This window comes from Trachemys scripta, chromosome 18 (assembly GCF_013100865.1).
Source record: "Trachemys scripta elegans isolate TJP31775 chromosome 18, CAS_Tse_1.0, whole genome shotgun sequence".
Lineage (NCBI taxonomy): Eukaryota > Metazoa > Chordata > Testudines > Emydidae > Trachemys > Trachemys scripta.
The window spans coordinates 5,227,606-5,245,337 of record NC_048315.1 but is presented as its reverse complement, the minus strand read 5'-3'; the positions used below and the strand labels follow the sequence as shown (position 1 = coordinate 5,245,337).

At 35.8% G+C, this 17,732-nt stretch overlaps 1 protein-coding gene across 4 annotated transcripts in view; it reads right to left on the bottom strand.

Annotated features, from left to right (window-relative positions):
* Positions 1 to 17,732, bottom strand: part of VMP1 (vacuole membrane protein 1) — an 86,002-nt gene that overhangs the window by 12,545 nt on the left and 55,725 nt on the right. For all 4 annotated transcript variants that reach the window (XM_034752250.1, XM_034752251.1, XM_034752252.1 and 1 more), the window contains 3 exons: positions 12,214 to 12,294; positions 6,797 to 6,913; positions 4,212 to 4,273 (listed from right to left, as the gene is read on the bottom strand). In XM_034752250.1, coding sequence (XP_034608141.1) covers positions 4,212 to 4,273; positions 6,797 to 6,913; positions 12,214 to 12,294 — 260 coding nt within the window. The remainder of the gene's footprint in view (positions 1 to 4,211; positions 4,274 to 6,796; positions 6,914 to 12,213; positions 12,295 to 17,732) is intronic.

The following is a 17,732-nucleotide window of genomic DNA, read 5'->3' as shown; positions in this document are numbered from 1 at the left end:
AAGAGAGGCCATGTCTCTCGTACGGTTTAGGCAGCAGGACTATGATGACAACATTTGCTGCCTGAGCTTGGAAAGAGCTTCTTACTGGCAAGGTCCAATGAGGATCACTTGCATGGGGTTCCTGAAGGATGCTGAAGTGTTTTAACAGCAGGTTTTGCGATCTATATATGTAATAAAAACTTCACTTATTATGGAAGTGCAGCTACTTCTGGGGTGAAACTTGGCAGCCATTTAACATTACACAGCACTATGCTAGAGCTCAGAACTCCCAGCAGGAACCTAGAACACATATAAAGTTTTTTCTTCTGTCCTCTTTTTTGATCACTAAGCAAGAGCAACTCCTTAACAGCAGGATAAAACCAAAGGGTGGACTTTTCTTTCTGATAAATCATTCAGCAATGTTACAGCTTGCCAAAGTTCTTTGTATGGTTGATTTTGAGCTTTAGTAGCTTTCTGGGAATTCCTAGTGCCCATTTGAAATCACCACTTCAAAGTCAAATGCGATCATGTTTAAAAGCAATATGCGCAGTGACTTCATAAACATTCCTGCAGCTGTAGGTAAAACAATTACATCGAAAGATTAAAAAAACAAAAAAAAGAAAACCCACAAGCTATCTACTAATTAAACAATTTTAAAATTGGTTAATTGTGGCCTAAAACTAGTACAAAAAGTATGTAACATGGCTGCTTAGTAAGCTAACCTCCTCTAAGTCAGCGAATACAAAAGTAATAGTTAATACATCATCTTGCCCCCTTGACTGCATCCTCCATTCCTCACTTTGCATCTGTAAGACCCCCAGCAAAAACACGTCCTCTCTAAACATCAACATTGCAACCTCCAAATTATTTGCTGAAATCATTGGTAGTTGAGTGATCTGAGGCTCCCCCAGCCAATCTTTCAACAGCCTTCTGCCTTTTCTCAGCTCAGACCTCACTTGGAATTTCAGCAGCAATCCAGACTCCAGCATGTGCAGAATACTGGTGCCCACCTTCTTGCACATACAACCAAGTACAAGTACACTATCCCCCATCCTAAAACAACTTAACTGGCTCCCCATTCATTGAGACGGAATCTTTCTGGGGAAAGGACTGACATTTTCTTCTGTGATTGTACAGCACCTAGCACAATGAGGTCCTAGGCCATGAGTGGTGCTTCTACAATAACACAAATAATCTAACTCCTTGATTTTCTTAAAAACTAGCCCTGGTGCTTAAAATCCTCTGTGATCTTGCTCCAACTTCTTAGGGCTCTCTCTTATTCTCTATCCTCTTCAGCTAGCACCATTCTCCTTATCTGGGTGCTCCTCCACAGAACCTGGCTCAGTGGGTGTGATAGCCATTTTCTCTGTTGTTGCTGCCAGTTAGCCTTGCCTGCATGGGGACGCTGACCAGAACAGCTGTTCCACAAGAGCTATTCCAGAACAGCTCTCCATGTGGATTCTCTCCTTTCAGAATAAGAGCACCTTTTTCTGATTTAAATTAATACCACTTTGGAAGTAGATTAAGCTAAACTGGAAAAAGGCATTCTTCTTCCAAAATACAAGTGTCCACATGGGGAACAGCTATTGCACTTTGAATTCACACCCTATCTTAATCCAAAATAACCCTTAAGTGTAGACTAGCCCTTAGGTCTTTGTGCCTCAGACTTCTCCATTTTATTTCAAAACTTGGTTGACAACATTTTCCCTTGCTAAACTTCTCAGTATCTTTCAGCTTTTGATTTATGTAATTGTTTTTAATTCTGAAGTGTTTGGGTAGGTTGTCCGTAAAAAAAAAAAAAAAAAAAAAAAACTTTCTACACAATAAAATTGTGAAACCAAAGCACCCTGAACTGTATTAAAGGAATGGTTTTGCAAGTTCAGGATACAATGAACACATACTCTGGTAATATCAGTAAACAACTGCAATCCTAAGGAAAAGAATTGCACACAGCTCTGTTTTTCATTAAAGATTAAGACTCATCTATTTATCAAAGAGAATATGGTCTAGTGCACAAAATCGCAACAATTTCAAGGATGTTAATAATTCTCTCCTTACAGTTAAACTTAATCTTCCATCTAGGCTTTGGTGATCCTGTACATCAATTTTCTTAAAAAAAAAAAAATCTTTCTGGTTAGACACTGTTTTGCAAAAGGCAACACCTCAGAACTACAAACTATCTCAAGTCAAACTAATGGAATAAATGTGATTAAAAAGGTTAATGTTACTGATCATTGACTATTCTCTTTGTACTTAATAATGATTAAGAACTTCTAATGCAAGCTGTTGCTTAAGTGCTTTATATACTACTCTAGAGAGAAATTGATGAGGTAATGCTAGCAGACTGTGTTTGAGAAAAGTCAAGGATACTGGGACATTCCAAAAAACTTACTGTCTCCCAAGAACATTTTTGAATTCTGACATCAACTGTCTAATAAAAATCTGAATCCAGCAGAAATCTTGTGAATATGTTCAAAAGTAATTTGATGAAAAACTATCTCCAAGACAGATGAAGTAAGAAAAAACTAGCTTTGGCCCAAAGATTGCATTTGAGGAAGTCTTTGGAAATATACCTTACTCAGCAGTAGTGTTGATCAAAGATAAAAAGCAAATCAGCTTCGAGCGGCTAATGTCAAAAAGACAATTAATGATTTCTAACCAGTAGCATTTTTTTAAAGGAATATTAAAAACAAAACATTCATTTTGAAGTTTGTTACAATCCAGACTCCTAATGAGAAACTCCGGAAGCAATAAAATCAGATCTGTTCCATCAGTGAAGTGCTCAAGAATGTTGCATCAGACACTCCTATTTCTTTGTATAACATTACTACTTCAAGTTTACATATTTAAATAGCAATTATTTCCAGACATTCCTACCCAGAAACTCTTCTTGAGATTAATTTTTTTTATATATCTAAAAAGTAGTTAACTATTAGACAACAAAAAAAAAGTCCTGGCTATCAATCATGTGACCTCAAAAGTGAGTGAAAGTCCTTAAGGAGCAAGTAAACACTCATCTTTAGAATTGATTTTTAAATCAGATTGTTAACACCTGATGTATATCAGACATCAGATGAAATACTGTATTTAAATCACTGTTAAATAAAAATGAAAACCACCTCTTCTAATGTCTGAGCGGTCTGAACAATGTATTAAAAATAGTCTGCAACATTTATCTTTGATCACACAAATGTTTCTTGTGAACAGTTAAGCACAATTTAGTGATGCAATACAGGATGATTTGCACTAAGTCACGTATATTGAGACAAATTAACTGCATATTTTGTTTGTACTCATGTAGTTTTATACACCGCTTAATGCTGTGTATTGGGAGAGGCTGTGTTGGGAACATATTTGTTGGATTGCCAATAAGGGATGTTCAGATTGACTTGGGCTCTTGAAATTATACAGCATATTTGACTGAATGGGTAAATCTCCCAAGTGATATAGTGAAATTCAGCGCTTGATTAAATATACTTTTCAATCAGTATTAAATCCCATCATGCTAATACATTCATACATTGTATTTTAAATGATCTTTTTTTTTTAAACTGGGAATTACATGTATTCTTGCTCTACTTCCCCTGACATTTTAAATCAAATCTTATCTTAAATGAAGTCTGAATCATTTCCTAAGAAACACACTAGTCTGGAAAAAGACAGGTATTTTCTCAAAATAGGAACAGTTTATCCCTGAACAGCTTGCAACTTTCTCTAATGAAAAAAAAGTTCATAAGAGAGAAGATTACAATGCTATTCCCAGGTTTTCATCCTAAAATTTTATAAGGTATTTCATATAGTAAAATATATGGAATGTCTCTTCTAAGGGCCTCCACCTTTAGCTACATGTGAACACCATGTATTGCAAGTAGTGACAGTTCTAACAGGGAGTCACAATATATCATCACAGAAAGCCACCAGATTATACTGCAGATCTTCAGCTAGCAGTGTCATGAATTCATAAGAAGAACATGGTATGTACATACTACATCCATCCAAACTGTTAGGATTTCACTTGAGGTAGTTGAAACCTTTAGGATAAGAAATGACAGATCTAAGATCTAAATAAGATCTAAATAAGATCTAAACCAGCTTTGCTGGCCAAAGCTTGCACTTGAGAGTAAAGCATTGCCTCCTCTAGCAGAAAGTTGACTTTCAGCATATTAGACTGGACTCCCTAGTATTTTTCCACTCAAACACTGAAGGTATTAGTCAGTTATAGAATTACTCACCCAATTAGGGACACCATCTGCTCCACTATATGTTTGCTGAATGTTATAATAACGAAAAGTTTCTGTAGGAAGGAAAACATCAGTTAGAGAAATGTTTAATCAAAAGGGAAGCAAGGACAATGGAGTACAACAACTTATGTTCCTTTCCAATTAAATGGCTTCTTCTGCACTTACAGATAATTTTCCCTCAACTTTTCTTTCAGCGTCATTGTTTTTCAATATCATCCTTTTCAATGAAAGAGGCAGAACAGATAAGTGCTAGTTACTTTTAAACAGTTATTCTATTTCCTCATACATTTAATTTCTTGCAATGTTTTTTCAGCCTGTATTGCTAACCATTTCACATCCTCCCTAAACCTAAATTCCCAGAAGCTCAATGTCACAACTCCATCAGTGTTTTCATGAATAAAAACCACTCATCTCTGTGCAGAAAGACAAATTTATGTCCCCATTATAAAACATACCTTTGGGTAGATAAAATTCAAAATTTCATGGAAGTGAAAGATAGTGAATCTTTTTGGTTCCAAGACCTTATCCCCTAGAAGGGCCATGTAAGGAACAAAGACCTACCAAGTCAGGGACAAAATAAATGAGACATGGGTATCCAAATTTGTCTTTGAAAATTAGACTATTGCTCCCTTTAGAGGCAGTGACCTGGTTGAGACGATTGCCCTAGATACTGAAAGTTAAAAATTTAAAATAAGAATGTATTTCAGTGACAGAAAGGTGACCGTAAGTAGATAAATGCCCTACATGAGAAATCCAAAGCCTCATGATAATTGTATTACTCTACTTGCTACAGTTAAAATTCTGTTAATGTAGCCATTGTTAATCCCATTTCTGTCAGATTTGATAGCTTGCCCTTTTACAGATTGTAGGTAAAATGATACATAGTGTTTATCCAATCTCCACTACAGTGTATGTATAATCTGATGAGAAGTGAATTAACTGGACTCTGAATAAGGAAATTAATAAAACTTTGATTCGATGGTCCAGATTAAAAGGGTCAATTAAATGCAACTATAAAATGGCAATGATTATGGACCCACTGGCTTTCTCTCCAATTTTATTATAACTCTCTTCCACGACCACTGCATTTCCTAAAATTCCAATTTACAGCAAGATCACTACAAAATCCAGATTATTGCACAATCTGCTTGAAAGAAGACAATACACATAATGTAGTTCTAATAGCTAAACACATTTATGACGTGAAAGGGTTTACCAAGTAAGTGCACAAGGAAGTGGGAATATTTGTTGTTCTCACTATCCAGTATAGATCACTGGAAATTATACTGCAAAGCAATGGAGAATAGCAAACGCTCTTCAAATTAATTTCACTGTACAGATTAAAAAAAATTCTTAGGAATTACTTCCCACAGATACTATTTTATTTTTAGTCTTTTCCAAGTCGGCATAAATAAATCTTAACTATACACATCTTAGTTAAATACAAAATTCCAGGGAAGGCAAAAATGGCATTGACCAGAGCAAGTCTTTTCACAATAAACTCAACATCATGATTTCTGACCCATGAATTGGCCTCCATTTTAAGACTATGCAAAGTAGGATAGAAAGGCAGAAAAAATAAGGTGGAAGGAATACCCCTTTAACAGAGTTCTGGTCTGGGATGAGATCCTTTTGGTTGGGTATATTGAAGAAGTAATCTCATGCAGCCACCCACTATCATTACTTTAATGAAGTGACAAAGAAATTCAAGCTATAAAACTGTGGCCAGTGCATTAGTACTGGGGGTGCTGAATCACAAGACATTTGTTCTAGTGATTTCAAAGCAGGTGACGTAGTTGGGGACACATCATATATCCAACTGTAGCATCACCAATAACTATAATGTAACTGAATACAATACCAATTTATCTTGCATTGAACAGAATGGTGAGAAGCTCCTCCAGTTACTTTAAAAGCTAGCATCAAAATTTTCAGAAACGACTAGTGATTTTGGGTGCCCAACTTAATATACATTGAAAGGGCTCCATTTTCAGAAAATATTAAGTACCTGTTCTCTGAAAATCAGTCCCCTTTGAAGTGTCTCAATCACCAGTGACTTTTGAAAATAATGGCCAAGGTGTCCAAACACATGCCCCCAGGTTGGCTTCAACAGAGACCATGCATCAGTGGGATGAAACTATTGGGATTTTCTTTAAAACTTTAACTCAAGTGAAAGTGAACATTTAAAAATACTTCCTGACTGATAAACGCTCATTCCAGTGCTTTGAAAATGAACGTGTGTGTGTGTTACCAAAAAGGTAAGTTCATTATGAGTATGAAGCCTTTTCCGTCTTGTAAAAACCCTAGATAAATAACTTGGCTAACCACCAATTTCCTGAGTGGTGTAGGCGGTGAGTTTATTAGTTTATAGCCATAGATGATTTAGTTGCCCAAGTTTTGAGTACAGTAACCCTAACAGAACCTTTATTTTAAATCTGTTGCACCAAACGAATTTCCACCACAGTGAGTCAGGAAGGGGTCATCACAGCTCACTGAAATACTGCAGAGATAATGGTGCAATTCATACTTAAAACAAATCCTCCCGGTGTTTTATAAGAGGTGTAACATGTACTTGCCTGGATGTGCATTTTAATTATTGCTTTCCCAATTAGGGTTGCGCCAAAGAAGGTCCAAAAGGGAACCAGAAAGTGGCCACATGTTATTCCTGCCAGGTCAAACAGAGGATTTGGAATCTATGAAGTATAAGGGAAAGAAAAAAGAACCAGAACTCAACATTAAATTCACTTTACTTAATAATATCTCAAACTTTGAAAAATGAACTCCTCCCCCTTTCTCAAAACCATCCCAAAATCGTGCTTAAAACACACAAAAATGTTAATATTATAGCCCATAACTTAAATCGTTAAGCTTCAGCTAGACAATGTCCCAGACAATTCCACTCTGATTGCTATTCTTTTAATCTGAGGATAAAAGAGTAACAGACGTTTTTCATTTTTCCATATGAAAAGCATAGAAAACACAGCGAGCAGTTTGAGTGATATATCAAATTCTCTCCCTGACAAGCACGTTGCTCGTGTGAGTCAGTGCGCAAAATGATCTGCAATAATTTCTATCTGAAAGGCATAAAAACTCTGGTATTTATAGTCATATGTATTCTGTTAAAAAGCAAAGATATTTCTTTAAAGAACAAAAGTATTTCATTAAAAATTAAAGAATTTCTTTATTGTTAAACACTTTCCTTGAATTTGTATTTAATTTCAAGAACATTTTAGAGAAGGAATCATAATACTAAGAATAGACCAACCAATTCCAAGACTTGATACTGAACATACAGCACACAGCATACTGCATCTGTCAGATGTGAGTAAACACACAAGGATGTTTTGCTTACAGTAGCAGTGAATTACACGGCTATTTTCCCACAGTATTTGTGCTTTCCCTGTTTTGTTACAGGAACAAATAAATATAGGCAAATTAGATACTGAGAGAGCTATAAAACTGACATTTAAGATTTCAAGTTTTAATTTATATGGTTAACATTTAACAGGTTGCTACAGACTAGTAATTCCAAGTTTAATTATAAGTTCATATGTGCACCCACCACTTTCCTAGGAAGGCAAGACACATCAAATGGTATCCATTCATGCCCATCTTTGCTTAAGCTGCATCTTGACCACACTAATGACCGTCTTACTTATAGAAAGCTACTAACTGGATTTACCTAGTCTAGAGATGTATTGCTCTCACAAAACAAGTCTACACTAGTTTATAAGGTGTTTAAAAAAAAAAAATCACATTACCCAATACATTGTAACTATTACATGAAAACAAGGCTGTCAATCGCAGTTAATGCAAGCGATTAACGCAAAACAAATTAACTAGATTAAAAAAGTCACAATTAATTGCAGTCTTAATCACACTGTTAAATAATAATAGAATACCAATTTAAATTTATTATAAATATTTTTGGATGTTTTTCTACTTTTCAAATATATTGATTTCAGTTACAATACAGAATACAAAGTGTGCAGTGCTAATTTTACATTAATTTTTATTACAAATATTTAAATACTGTAAAAAAGAAACAAGAAATATTTTTCAATTCACCTCATACAAGTATGGTAGTGCAATCTCTATCGTGAAAGTGAAGCTTACAAATGTAAAATTATTATTATTGACTTTAGTGCCTACAAGTTGAAGCATGGATGGGTATACAAATGTTTAGCCTATCTGACACACAAAAATCTTACAATGGTGCCATGCAAACGCCTGTTCTCACTTTCAGGTGACATCGTACATAATAAGTGGGCAGCATTATCTCTTGTAAATGTAAACAAACTTGTTTGTCTTAGCAATTGGCTGAACAAGGAGAAGGACTGAGTGTACTTGTCGGCTCTAAAGTTTTACATTGTTTTGTTTTTTTGCGTGCAGTTATGTAAAAAAAAAATCTACATTTGTAGATTAAAACTGCGATTAATTGTGATTATTTCTTTTAACCGGTTGACAGCTCTACACGAAAACCATAGCATAGATGGGGCAAGTTGTATCTGAACATGCATTAACTAGGGGGAACCTAGGGTTCCTCTCAACCAGCTAACACCTGTTAAAATACAAGTTGAACTGCCTACATTAGGGTGTTAAAATATGTTGCTAACATGTGCTGTCTTAACACTCCTTTTATCCTAATCTAGACATACCCAAAATGAGTATGGAGGGACGCCAGAAAAAGCTAACCACAGGATGTGAAATTCTCACTGGCCTATCATAGGGATCTCTTAGGGCTGCTTTTGCCATTCTGTTCATAAACTGGAGAGCCCTCACAGATCTAGACAAGCTATCTGGGCTCAAAGTAGTGGTAAAGGGCTAGTTAGTTGATAGGATGCCAAATAAATTGCTATTCATTGAATCCAATGGTGGGTAGTTCTTGGAGGTTAGGTAGGGATAGCAGATACCACAGGCTAGGATAATTCTGCTTTGGCCTAGTCTTCAGTAGGAAAATGTGTGTGTTTCTAACATGCGTTAGCTAATGTGTTAAAATTCTAATACAGACAAGGTAATTTATAGCTTTAACAGACGTTAGCTGGTTGAGGTTTATTCTAGGTGTTAAAGCTACAGATTGTGTTGTCCATACTAGGGTCACAAGTTAACAGATTAAAAATATGCTTTTTTCCCCCCTAGTGAAGACTGTCAGACTCCCCAAGGTTTGCCCAACGGTGAGCATAGTCCTGTCCAACAACAGAACAACTTGGGAACACTGGGCAAATACTATTTATGGCCAGGTGGCCGCAGCTTCCTCAAGATAGGAACTGCAGGAATTCTGTTCAGGACAGTGGCAATGATTCATCTCAAATTGCCATTGAATAAAACGGTGGCCAATCAGCCCTGCTGGCTAAGCTTGAGGCTTTTGATACAAATATAGAGTTGAGTGAGTCTCTAATGTGATAATTTTAGAACGCTGCACAATGCCCCCCCCCCCCGACACACACACCTCTATCTCAACTCTGCCTATCTTCCCAATATAGTTTACAATGTTAAGACCCTGAGTGACTTATCGCCCAGCCAGAAAACAAAAATAGTAAGAATGATGGGGAGAAAGGGAAATGCACACAGAGCCCCTTGCATGTGGCAAGGCAGGGCGAGGGGGGAGACACAGAGCCTCTGGTATGGGGAGATTCAGGGAGTCCCTGAAATAGAGATGGATGAGAAGATGGCACACAGGGAGCCTGTGGTGGGAATGAAAGAATGCAAGGAATCTCTGTTGTGTGCAATGATTTTGGTCAACAAAGGCAACAACGCATGCCTCCCTAGAATTGTCCAGTGTCTTCCTTGAAGGATTGCCCACAAGAACTTCGTATCATGCTGTCTTTGTAATGTTTTCATAAGCAAAATTCAAAAATTACATTTTAAAAAGAAATTCACCCCTAAGTGTACACTAGAGTCATCCAGAATTTCCACATGCATGAAAACAAATACACCTCCACCCTGATACAACGCGACCTGATATCACACGAATTCAGATAGAACGCGGTAAAGCAGCGCTTCGGAGGGGCGGGGCTGCGTGCTCCGGCGGATCAAAGCAAGTTCGATATAACGCGATTTCACCTAGAACGCGGTAAGATTTTTTGGCTCCCGAGAACAGCATTATATTGGGGTAGAGGGGTAGCATACTATTCACCAGCAGCAGACTGAGCTGACAGGCTAACTCACATGTAAGATACAATGCACCTAAGTTGGTATTACTGCATCACACTAAGAAAATGACTGAACATTAAGCAAAAGCATTACTAAGTAACATCCTCCCCACACGTTTACATATTCTCCTGTTTTCCCGATATCCACATTTCACCCAGTCCAACTGCTCTGATAAGTCATCTCTCCCATTTTTAAATGGTTTTTCTCATTAAACAAAGCAGACAAATTAGTCTATTCAGTAACGTCTCACGAGATAGTGACTGCAGAATGATGAGTCAGGCCTGACAATGGTGCAGTCTAAAGGCTTACTAATTTGAGAGATTTATAGAATATAATTCAGCGTGCTAAATCTGGACTGCCAGATACTTTTGAATGGACCCCTATATCTTTTTACTTACTTATTATTGGTGGAGTTTTTTTGTATTATTCTCTGGAGTCTGACCCTGGACTATACCTGGATGAAGAAATGTGGACCTTGACAAAAAATAATTGACTGCTTAACAAACTGGAAGGAGTTTGCCAGCTACATGATGAGGGCCATGCCAGAAACTGTAATCAGATTGATCTTGGCAAGTAAATGTAAGGGCCCTAACTTTTACAAAGAATATTATTCGCCACCTCTAAAGTTCTGGAAGCTAATAAAAAAGCTAGGCTCACAGGGGGTGCAGAAGGATGGCAACAGGTCCCAACTGGGATATGCAATGCACCCCCACCAATAATCACATCTGTCAGCAACAGCAGGGAGGAAAAAAAAAATCCCGTCTCCCTAACAGCTTCCAGTTTGCTTTCAGAGTGAATTTTAAGATGCTGGATTAAAACCCTACAAGGTGTGAGACATTGCTACTTTTGCTTCCCTGTGTAAGGGCATCACCATAGCCATTAGCAGAGGTGCTTGAACCAACAGCCCCCTGATTTAGAAGACCATTTGCTCTCTCAGGCTCCTTAGGGTAGGGTGAGCTGAGGGAATGTCTTGTGGACACATTTTGGGGAATCACTGTGGGTGACTATTTTAATCTGGTTGTGTTTTGTATAGACAGTTTTATGTTTTGGGGGGATGTTTCTATTCCTGCTTCTTGTTTAAAATGTAGAAGTGCGGAGAACTATTAGCCCAGGTACGTCATAGACATCTACAGAAATGAAAACAAGGTTTTATCAGGACCCCGGGTAGTGCCTGAACCAGTCATAACAAACCAGGATACAGATTCTTTATGACTAATCCTCCAGAAATCAGAACTGGTTCACTCACTACGGAACCAGGATAGGAGCAGCAGGCCTGCTTACTCCCTAGTCACAGGATAGTGGGCAACATGGCACGTTCTTGCATTAGACAAGACCGATACAGATTAATATAGAGTCTGCTGCCTGTTATGAAGTAGAAGCTTATGGGTATTTAACTCGCTTTTAAAGATAACTTCATTTACTCTGCTGAAAACGTTAATATGAGGCACACGGGACCATCAATCTTTCCAATTCTTAGGAAGCAGCAACATCACAGTATGATCAGGTTTCACTGTAACAAGCTTTACCATATAACTAACCACCGCATCTTGTGGATAGCAACAAGCCTAGCGCAATGGGTTTTGGTCCATGACTGCAGCTCCTACGTGCTTCCACAAATAATAGTTACCACCGCCAACACTCCATTCCCCTAACATGGAGAACAACTCTTGTTTGATGAACGTGAAGATTAAAATTGGGTTGCTAAAAACCAGACCAAGCCATGGACAATTTAGTGTTATTTCACTGCAGGTAAGTAATAAATTCCCCACACATTATTCACATTTCTGTGACACTTCCCCGCCCCCACATTCCCCAAACTTTTTTATTGGAATGAACTTACTGAAGCACAGGCCAAAATGCCAAAGAATCCAACCTTCTGCACCAGGTTCTGGACGGCCAGTTTAGCTCGGGAGGCAAAGTCCTGTAAACAAGGAAGCAGGGCATTAATAAGGATGGAAATTAAATGAAAGCATCTCTAAGCACTATATAGCATATAATTTCATATTCTCAAACCTGTCCTCTAGGGTTTGTATTTTACAAGTGAGTAATTAGAGAGCTGTTAAGACAAGAACACAAATTTGACACGTCAGTGAACCAAACATTCATCATGTTTAGCCAAGTTGAAATTCAGAACATTTACAGTTACCGGTTTTTAGTTTTTCCTGCAGACATAACTCTTCCAACTATGTAACATGGGTAAAGATTACTCCATTACAGAATAATAGTATATTTTTCCTTCCACACCCTTGAGTTGCTGCTGCCACTACTGCACTACTCCTCATACACGCAGAAGAGGTTAATCCCTGCAAGGCCATCATCAGTGTCTCACAGATGGTAGAGGGTACTTTCAGAAGGTGAGGTTAGCACACAGTATTTCCATAATACCTCATGTCTCTACCACTGTGGAAAGACACTCTCAAACCAGGGTCTCCAACAACATGTGCTCCTGGTTGCTACAACAATTGAGATTCTGAGGCCCCATCAAAGTTAATGGCAAAACTCTTATGGATGTTATTGGAGCTAGGATTTCACCCGAGATTTAAAAAGCAATGAAGAAGGTGATCATGTCAATGTTAAGCCTATAGTCCCTCTGCATGAGAGTCATTCTAACCGCATGTAGCCTACCCCCAAAATATATTTCTGTGAACTGTGCCATAATGCATTTAAATGACTAAAGTCTATAAAAATGATAGTGGTGAACAGTTCTGTTCTATCTCCCACTAATTCCTTAATCTAAATGCTTTATCACTAATAAAAAGACAAGGTGGGTGAGGTAATATCTTTTATCAGACCAACTTCTGTTGGTGAAAGAGACAAGCTTTTGAGCTACACAGAGCTCTTAAGAATGGATTCAATTAAGAATAGAATTAATTTAAGAATGCAATGGAATGGAGCTCTGTTTAGCTCAAAAGCTTGTCTCTTTCACCAACAGAAGTTGGTCCGATAAAAGATATTACCTCATCCATCCTGTCTCTAATATCCTGGAACCAACATGGCTACAATTATCACTAATAAGACTGTAAGACGGATTTTAGTCACTTAAAACACAATAGCTTTGTCATTTAATGTGCTGTTTACTTTCTGATTTTTCTGATTTTTAAAGTCAGAGAAACATTTGACATAATAAACTTTAGAGTGTCTGTCACTTTATCAAATGGACAATAAAATGGCTATTTTAAAATCAAAGCTACTATAAAATGTAATCCCACAGTGGTAAATTAATTCTATTTAAATGTAGGAAGTAAAACAGAAACCTGCTGGAATATACAATTGTTATTCAAATTAAAACAGGTCTGTTTAAGTGGATCCATGTGCAAAGACATCTATTCAGGCTTGGAACAAAATGTACAATATAAAATGGGAATACTTTGATATTAGGGTGCTTAAAATTGGGGGAGTTCACATTAATAAAATAACCTGATTTTGTCAAAAGTAAGATATTATATATGTATTATATATGTTTTTATACTGTTACAAAGATTGTTAGACACAATTTTCTTTCATAGCAAGTATTTTGCCTAACAATCTGATTATTAACACACACATTCACCCCGCCGGCCCTTTCATGGCTAGATATACTAATGTAATTCAACCTATCCATTTTTAAAACTTATTCTCATTATTATAACAGAACTTTCAGAACCGTCAGCTAACACATATAAACAGCAAATATTTTTCGTGAATAACAGCAGTAAGCAAATGAATGCGATTCACACGTGCACACATTTTTGAAGTAAAAAAAATTAAATATCTAAGCAACTTAATATTTATTCCACTTATTGGTCACCTTTGTTATAAAGATCTTTTCTATAACATTGCATCATTTCTCCAAACTACAGTAAAATAAAACCCATTCATTATGGTACTTTTTAACCAACACATTTGTGGAGGATTCTTAGTAATTAACTGAATTCTTTGGGTTGGAATGGTAATTTTAGGTTTAAAGATACCTGCCTGACTGTGAAAAGCTTATTGTTCTAACCTACGTGTTTTTCTGTTTAAACACATTTATGTCACCGTTAAAATCTGTACTACAACTGTACTTAATGTGGGTTTTATACTCTGAAAAAAGTTCTCCATTTAGAAATTCTATTCTTGTAGAAAGAGTGATCATTGAAATTTTAACTACTGTTTTTAGAACACTTCCAAATTAGGACTAGCAAAAATTAAAATACATACTATAAATTAAAGAAAATAGAAAAATGAAGAAGTGGGATTTTTATATCTCCGATAACGGGGCATTTAGTGTTTATGTGGATTTTTTAAAATGTGCCCATCCGATATTCTATTCTATGATACTCTAGTGGGAAATTTTGCTATATGAATAGTAATATATATATACCATCTCATAACCCACTATCTACATATTCTATTGACAAATAAAATCGGATAAAATAGTTATATTTAAAACTCCTTCCAATTTGTTTTCTACTTTAAGTTTACAGGCTATTGAAACCACATGAAGGTTACAAACAAGTGCCCATTCCTGCTCCTGTTTAAATCTTAAGACTCCCAGTGACTTCATTGGGACTGGGACTAAAAATTTAAATTTGGGAAAGTATCTATAAATGTTGCATATTTTTACTCTCTCATCTTTATGCTTTGGACTCTCTTCCCAAGAAAAAGAGACCCTGTGAAGAAGCAGATTATACTAAATTATATGGAAATGCATATTTGAGACATTTCATGGTACCATCTTGCCTTTTAGATAAATTGAGAAGCTACCGCAGGATTATCAATGCTTTCCACCATTTTATCTTCTATTTTTGCATTTATAAGAAATTATGTTAAGGGATTTTGTGTTGCCAGACTTTCTGGATAAAGCAACCAGGGAAATTCTAGGCATTAAAGAAAGCAGCTTGTTATGCAATAATTACAAAAATATACCTACATTTTAGTCACCAGTTAAAAGTTGTGGCTGTAAATAACAATTGATCTATGAAATAGGATAGCCCAAAACTTTTCATATGTCAAATACGTTGCTCTTGGTTAGTCTGGGTGAATGCTTCTCGTACTAAAATTTCTTCAAAATTATTTTTGAATTGAAAACAAATATGAAACAGTTTAATGTATAACCACTTGTAAGAGAAGTGATACATGTAAGGATCTCATTTGCTCAGTACACACACAACTTCCACTAAGGTTAACATGAGTTAGGCGTGATGAGCAGAGAGGAAATGAGACCCTTTTAAAATTTCAGTATGATCACACAGCCACCAATAAAAGTCGTTAAGAGCAACACGAATTAAGGAAAAAAACAGCCATTCCAATGGCCTAATGAAGATCAACGTGGAAATACTGTTTTAAAAGCGTACCTGCTGGCAATTTAATTTATGTTGGAAAAAGCCTATTAAGGTATAGTTAAAAAAGGCAATTTTACTTCAAAAATAGAATTTCCATCTTTGTTGAAAGGATAAACTAAAGAAAATGCTGCCTTCTGCATAGGAATTTCATCAGATGTTGCTCTAGGTATTTTATAACAATACTGGATATGAGCATGACACTTTCAGTTCCTATTTGGCCAACTGTTTCACAATGTTCATGGAATTAAAGTGACATTTGTACTTTAAACCAATTACAGTTTTTACGCAGTATTGTATTAAACTAGATTTAATACATCTTTAAACTAATTTTATAAGACATTAAAATCCAGTTACTCAAACAGGTATGTGCTATATTACAACGGAAGTAGACTGCATTTAATTTTTACTATTATATGTTTATGAGTTAGAATTTGAAACAAACCCTCTAGCAAAAGAGCTACGAGGTAACATTTAGCAAAACATTTATAGAACATAATTATAATATAACTAAATTACAGATAGATTTTGAGTCTATGCTAAGCAGCATAAATATAAATTAACATTTTACTTTAATTTTCCTTTTAAAAAGTAAATGCTTATGCTTTAAAAGATGTTTGTAATCTAATACAATCACCTACAATTCAAAAAGTGAACAGTCTGCCTTAAATTAAAATATTTTCTTCCAGAGAGGAACAAACATTTTCCATGTCAGAAAACGTGATTTACAAAAATTAAGGACAATTGTAAAAAGCTAATTTTATTCTTTTTTAAAGCCTTTTTTCAGAAGTAACAGTAAAATATTCCATGTTATAGACAACTTTAGTTATTTACTTTTCATGTCAACTATTTTCAGTTTAAGATTCTCTCTCTTTCTCCTGTTTTTTTCATTATGTTTAAAATAAAACTTAAAAAGACAGCACTATTTTAAGTTGAAAAAAATTAAACTAATTTTATCTGTTTACGATCTGTACATTTTGTACTTTACTCCAAACTAAAATAAAATCACAGCTACATAAGTATATTGGATAGCAATATACAGGTTAGAATCACTATGAAGTTATGCAGTTGCACTGTTTAGCAGCTTATTTTAATGGAAACAAATGCAGAAAACTTTATTCCTTCCTCAAATTTAATTTGTCAATTTTTTAGAACATCTGCAATAATAAAAAACCCCTCTTAAGTTTCATTTCTCAGACACGACAATCATCAGTTTCACAACTTTTACCTATTTCACAATACAAGCGCACAAGAGAAAAGACTGGTGTTGGGAAAAGCTTCTTTTCCAATATATTCTTTAGTGTTTAATAAAACAATTAACTCTCATATAATTAATCTATTTCTTACTTTAAAATAAAGAAATACATAAAGTTCAACTACTTACAGGCAAAACATATTCCCCCAAAATTAAAGAATCTAGACTTTCCTCTCCTCTCTTCTCCGCTACTATGATTCATTCACCCTAACATTACAGTATTTTTTTTCTCACTATGTTGCTATCAAAGAAGATTTGTTTTTTTGGTTTGGGAATAGATTTCCTGTGACTACTGCAAGACAGGCAAGGGATGGTTAAATGATTATATATTACTTCACTGGGTTAATCATCAGATCACAAGAACTGGAATGGAAATAAGCATCATCAGAAAATAGACAATGTTGAAATACTGAATCACAGGTCTCAGTTGGCAGTTTAAAAAGTTTTGCTTCAGATCTGTCTTTTGTGAAAAAGTGACTTACTAAAGTACAATTTATTGATGCTAACATTTTGTTATTGCAAATTGCAGGCAAACAAAATCAAGAGGAAATTAAAAAACAACCAAACCTCTTGCTTCTCAGCAAGCTTTACCAAGAGGATACAGCTCACAACCCTACGGCACTGCTTTGTGTACATCTTAACATAGACCATTTGCCACTATAAAAAAAAAATCACTGTTCATCAAATTGTACATAAAGTAATTCTGTGCCTCATCTGCAAGGCCTCACTTCATTCCCATGACTTGTTTTGTTTCCATTTTTACAAAATTTGTAGTCACATTTCCTCTCTTCCTGCCTTCATTTT